Below are 6,000 nucleotides of genomic sequence, written 5' to 3'. Positions count from 1 at the left end.
TTCAAGTTTCAAACGCTTATAAAACCGAAATTGTTAAGCGTTGACAAAAAGTTTGTTACCTGTCAGGTTGCTTGTATCTTCTTCAAGTCTCACTTCAAATTTCATATAGATAGGTCGTAATCTGTTAGAGATATAAGCAATTTTCAAATTATTCAGCTAAAAAATGATTTTCAAAAATTCCAATTTTTTTGTCAATTACTAGGAGAACATAATCATGCAGAAGGTAAATGTCGCGTTACAACTTTTCTTCCACACGTAATAACTCGAAAACTAAGACAGTTACATGATTATAGTTTTCGCCATCTTATAGTTCGGGAAGTGAACTTTCATACGATAGACAATTTTTTTGCCCACAGCCACGCCCACTTGGAGAAATGTGGGCGCTTTTGGTTTTTTGATAATTATTTAATAAATTTATAATAACAATATGCTCTATTAATAATTTAAAAATAAAAGATATTTAAAATTCCTTTTCTATTTGTTGTATATTTCTTCTTAAGCAAATTCTCATAAACACTTTAAACAAATTATTACAATCTGAACATATCTGCTACAATTCAATTCAATACATAATTTACAACAAATTCGTTCGTTTAATATTTTTATCTTATGTTATTATATTTTGTTAAGATTTCATTTACTTGTTTGATGACTTTTAAAGTTGTTTTATTAATTAATAATTTGTAGCTAAGTTTAATAGTAGTAAATTTAATTTAAAAATGTGTTTCAAACACGGCTCACAAAAAGAAAGAATGAAATTTAACAAACGGCACGTTGTTGCTCTTTGCTATTTTGTTTATTAACAGCCGATATACATTTTGCCATGGTAGGAGATGCTCTGGAAACAGCATCGGTCATAAAGTAATCACGCAATTCCTTCAATTTTATCTCGAGTTTGGTGTTGTCAACGGACTTTGTCTGCAATTTAGAAAAATACATTAATAACATTTATTTTTGTTGTATAGTAAATTTATTTTACCGCAGCTACTTGATCAGCTAAACCTTGGAAGCCTGCAGGTTCCAATTTGCCCCAACGGGTCAAGTGAGGGGCAATATCTTCAATGCGGTTGCGTAATTCATCAAGAGTATCGTATGGGAGGGGAGTTCCTAAAAAAAAACATTTTAATGATATTAAAAAAACGAATAGTGTAAACAGAGACATTTGGAAAATTATATCAATATTAGACACTTAAAAATCAACAATATGAGAAGCAAAAATATTGACCTGAAAATGATTGGCTTCAATTCTGTTAAAAATCGCTTATATCTGTAAGAGTTATAAAAAATGGCCACCACTTACCAGCTACTTCAGAAAGTGCACGCAAAATCTTCCAGTCTTCACGAGCCATGCCGGGTGGTGATACAGCTTGCAAGGTTTGTTGAGCACGACCTTCAGTATTAACATAAGTAGCCTGCTTTTCGGTGTATGCAGCACCAGGTAAGACAGCATCAGCAATGGATGCACCATTATCACCATGATGGCCAATGTAAACAATGAAACAATCCTGAGGCAATTGATCGCGGCTAATTTTGCCGGCATCAGCACCCAACAAGAACAAAACTTTAGGCTTGGCCTTAATGGCGGCTTGGAGACCGGGTTGATAACCAACATCATAGGCGCCAGTTTGGGCGGCATTTGTTTGCAAAACATTCAGGGCATTCCAGTTCTGAAAATTTTATATATTTCATTGTTAATCATCTTAAAGACAATGTAATTGCCAATAATACTTACAGGTTTGTTCAATTTCTTGCAGTAAGCTGAGACTGTAGCCAAAATGCCAGAACCATCAGCACGTTCCAAAACATCAGCACCAACAATAATAGCGGGTTTCTTGGCTCCCTCCAAAACCTTGGAGAAAGCATGAGAGCCAGTGCAGACGTTGGTAATTAAGCCGGCATCTTCACCCAAATTATCATGTTTATACGAGAGATCTACCTTAGGGCCAATGGAAGCAATATCCAATTCATTGTGTACGTAAGCCTTGCGCAGACGAGTATTGACTAAAGGAGCCTCATAACGGGGATTGGTGCCAATTAACAAAACAGCATCGGCTTCTTCCAAAGCTAAAAGGGTAATAAAATAATGTATTTACAAAAATATACAATTATTAATAACGTAAAAACTGAATCTTACCAGCAATTGTGGTGTTGCAAACATAGTTGGAACGCAAATCAGTACTAGCACCGTTGGTGGCAAAACCTTGTTCAGTGCACAAAACTTCAGCTCCATTGCGGTTGAGTAAATCCTTAAGAGCCACAATTGCTTCAACATCAGCCAATTGACCGGCGACAGCAGCCACGGCACCCTTTGCATTTTTCATAGCCTTGGCAACTGAAATCAGAGCTCCCTCCCACTCAACAGCTTGCAATTCACCGTTTGGCATGCGAACCATGGGAGCTACCAAACGTTGACGTTTCAAACCATCACATGCAAAACGGGACTTATCAGCCAACCATTCTTCGTTGACATCTTCATTTTCGCGTGGTAAAATACGCAATACTTCATTGGTGCGAGTGCTAACTATAATGTTGCTGCCAACAGCATCTAGAACATCAATGCTGCTGATTTTACGAATTTCCCAGGGACGAGCAACAAAGCTAAAATTAAAACAAAAATATTTAAATTAAATGATAAAATTAAAAATACTAAATCTAATCCATGGATACACTACATTATATATAATTTGAGTGAAATAAGTTTGTCATTCTGTTTGTAATTTCTACTTTTCTTTTCCGACCCTATAAAGTATATATATTCTGGATCCTTATAGATAGCGGAGTCGATTAAGCCATGTCCGTCTGTCTGTTGAAATCAATTTTCTGAAGACCGCAGATATCTTCGGGATCCAAATCTTCAATAATTCTGTCAGACATGCTTTCGAGAAGTTTGCTATTTAAAATCAGCAAAATCGGTCCACAAATGGCTGAGATGAGGAAAAAACCAGAACAACCGTGATCTAATGATAGATATTTCAAAGACCTTTGCAATGACGTATATAAAACAATGTGTCAAAATCGGAAAAAATATTTTTTAACCCAATTTTTTTCACCGAAAGTTTTTTTCGCTACATATTAAAAAACAAATTAAAAAAATAAAAAAAAATTTAAAAAATAAAAAAAATTTTAAATTTAAAAAATTTTAAAAAAAAACTTAATAAACTGCAAAAAAAAATTGTTTACCTAAAAATATTTTTATTTTGAAGTATAATTTGGTAAAGAGTATATAAGATTCGGCACAGCCGAATATAGCTCTCTTGCTTGATTAGTTTTAAATCATCTGAGCCATCCACAACTATTTAATCTTTACATTTCATAAGATAAACTCAGAAACTGATAACGACTGCACTGAACTTATATGTCTCAATTGTTAAGGTCAGCTTAGAACTCAGGTTGAAAAAATAAGTATAATTACTATAAAACAAATACGAGTGATACTATAAGAAAAAAAATTAAAAAAAAAAATTTGTTCTAACATGTTCCTTTTATATGTTTGTCGTTCATGTAAATGTTATATTTTGAGATGTTTTTAAAACAGCACACAAATGCAGAAACATTCAGCAGAAATAATTTAGAACATACCAATCAATCTTCATAATTTGTACCTTTTTTGTCGGACACTCTCGTTGCAACTTTCGTCACATTATTGATATTCCAAAACCAACATTTTGAATAGAGCTATCATGAAGATGATTACACCGTAATTTCATCTGGTGTAAAGCTCGAAACATACGGCAAAACATTTGCCATTAAGAGAAAATTTTTGCAGACTTTCAGCAGAACGTAATGAATCAATGCTAATGCAAAATAACTGATGCTGACCAGCATTTGTTTAATACTTTGTAATTTTTTGTGATGTGAGTTGCCTTTTTTGCGCATCAAATTATTTAGTAATGCATTTCACAACATCTGCTTTTGCTGTGTATATGTATAACTGATGCGCAGTGACGTATTTCCGAACAGGCCCAATATTATTTTAGTTTATAAAAGACAACTTGTTAAATTGATTACAAACAACATTTTTACGAATAAAATATGCATCAGTTTTAATTTTTTAAATGTTTATGATAATATCTCTCCACATATAATGAACATTTTAGTAAAATGATAAATATATATGAACGAATATTCTGATGGATGAATGCTTTATAGAACTTAATTAAAAAAACTCAAATTTTAAATTATGACACTCTTGTTGTAAACGAGAGATGTATAGAATATATACAAAATATGTAGTACACACATTTATATAATAAATATGATAAACACACGAGTATAGTTTGTAAAATTTGTTCTTAATTTTGTGTGCATACATAATTCTTTACATTTTATTATATGTCTCTGTATTTTTTCTAAATTTAAGAAATTAATCATTTGATTAATATGATTTTCATCGTAATGCATATGATTTTTTTACTTTACCAATAAAGTTTATAAAAACTATTCGCTTTACTACATCAAACTATTACATATTTAATTTACTATTATTGGAATTCTCTATTGATTTTCCCCATGCATGTGAAACATTTAAATTTAACATAATTTCTAATTCTAAACTACTATAAAAATATTAAATTCTAAGCAATGGTAAATATATGTGTAAAAAAAATCACTAACCTGTATGGTTTATTAGTCAAAGCACCAACTGGACACAAATCAATAACGTTGCCGGACAATTCAGTTAAAAATAGCTTTTCAACATATGTTCCAATTTGCATATCATTACCGCGACCGGTTGTGCCTAAATCATCAACACCGGCAATTTCCGAAGCGAAACGAACGCAACGAGTACAATGAATGCAACGGGTCATAATTGTTTTAACCAAAGGACCGATATCCTTATCTTCAACAGCGCTACAAAGATAAAAAATAATGTTATTATTTAATAGTCATGAAGGTAACAACAGTTAATTAATTACCGTTTGCCAGTGTGGTTGATATCAGTGAAACGTGAACGATCTGAACCGAAAGCCATGGCTTGATCTTGCAAATCACATTCACCACCCTGATCACAAATGGGACAATCCAATGGATGGTTCATAAGCAAAAATTCCATAACACCTTCGCGGGCTTTGCGAGTCATTTCAGAGTTAGTCTTGATGCGCCATCCTTTCATAACGGGCATGGCACAGGCTGCCACAGGTTTGGGACTTTTCTCCACTTCTACCAAACACATACGACAATTACCAGCTACAGCTAAACGTTCGTGATAGCAGAAACGTGGAATCTCTACACCAATCATAGCTGCTGCCTAAAATATTTGTAGAGAATTTCGCAACTAAAAAAATCAATAAAATTTATATAAATTATTTGTTCACAAGTTACCTGTAACACGGTAGTGCCGGGTGCTACCTTAACGGGAATGTCATCGACAAACACTTCAATCTTTTCCGGAGCTTTGGCTGGTGTCTGGGCAAGAGCGGCACTTGTACGCACCGCTTTACTGGCGATTTGATGTGTGGGCGAGCCCAGTGTGCCCAAGGCCTTAACAAGCGGTGCACGAATCATATTCCTCTGCAATGAAAAAACACAAACAATTGATCAATTAATAAGATTCCTTAAAATTCCTCCGATAGTTGCCCCATCTATTAATTACATAAGTTCAATAAGCACTAGACATTTTTACTACAAATCAATATAATTTATAATCCTTTTTTCCTCATTGCGCTGTTATTTTTGTTTAAGTAATCAGAATAAATATTTTCAATGGATTTTCTATTATTTTCTTGAGGTTTTCGCTAAATTTTATTTAATTAACTTACCTAAAAATATGAAAATATACAAGAGCAGCCGAATAAAATACAGTGGATGAACTTTTTTTATTCCCTCTTTGACATTTAATATGACATGTGAAATTAGTGTTGCCAACTACTGGCACAGTTGGAAATAGACTCTGGCAGTTATTCACAACAAAATGATAACATAAATTTCCGTTAAAAATTACCGTACCAATATATAAAAGAAAAAAGTTAAAGTGCAATATTAAATATAAAAGCGTGTTTT

At 33.0% G+C, this 6,000-nt stretch overlaps 1 protein-coding gene across 1 annotated transcript; it reads right to left on the bottom strand.

Moving 5' to 3' along the window:
• Window positions 1–466: 466 nt before the first annotated feature.
• On the bottom strand, window positions 467–5,873 carry ND-75 (NADH dehydrogenase (ubiquinone) 75 kDa subunit). Its single transcript, XM_065506907.1, has 9 exons — window positions 5,760–5,873; window positions 5,323–5,511; window positions 4,917–5,248; window positions 4,615–4,851; window positions 2,135–2,598; window positions 1,733–2,064; window positions 1,301–1,667; window positions 980–1,107; window positions 467–918 (listed from the first exon to the last, which is right to left on the bottom strand). Exons 2-9 carry the CDS (start codon window positions 5,503–5,505, stop codon window positions 760–762), a joined length of 2,202 nt encoding a protein of 733 aa, XP_065362979.1. The 5' UTR covers window positions 5,506–5,511; window positions 5,760–5,873; the 3' UTR covers window positions 467–759.
• Between the last annotated feature and the right edge of the window lie 127 nt (window positions 5,874–6,000).

The sequence above is a fragment of the Calliphora vicina genome, chromosome 4 (genome assembly GCF_958450345.1).
Source record: "Calliphora vicina chromosome 4, idCalVici1.1, whole genome shotgun sequence".
Taxonomy (NCBI): Eukaryota; Metazoa; Arthropoda; class Insecta; order Diptera; family Calliphoridae; genus Calliphora; species Calliphora vicina.
The sequence above is the reverse complement of the archived record's forward strand: the minus strand, read 5'-3'. Positions and strand labels throughout refer to the sequence as shown.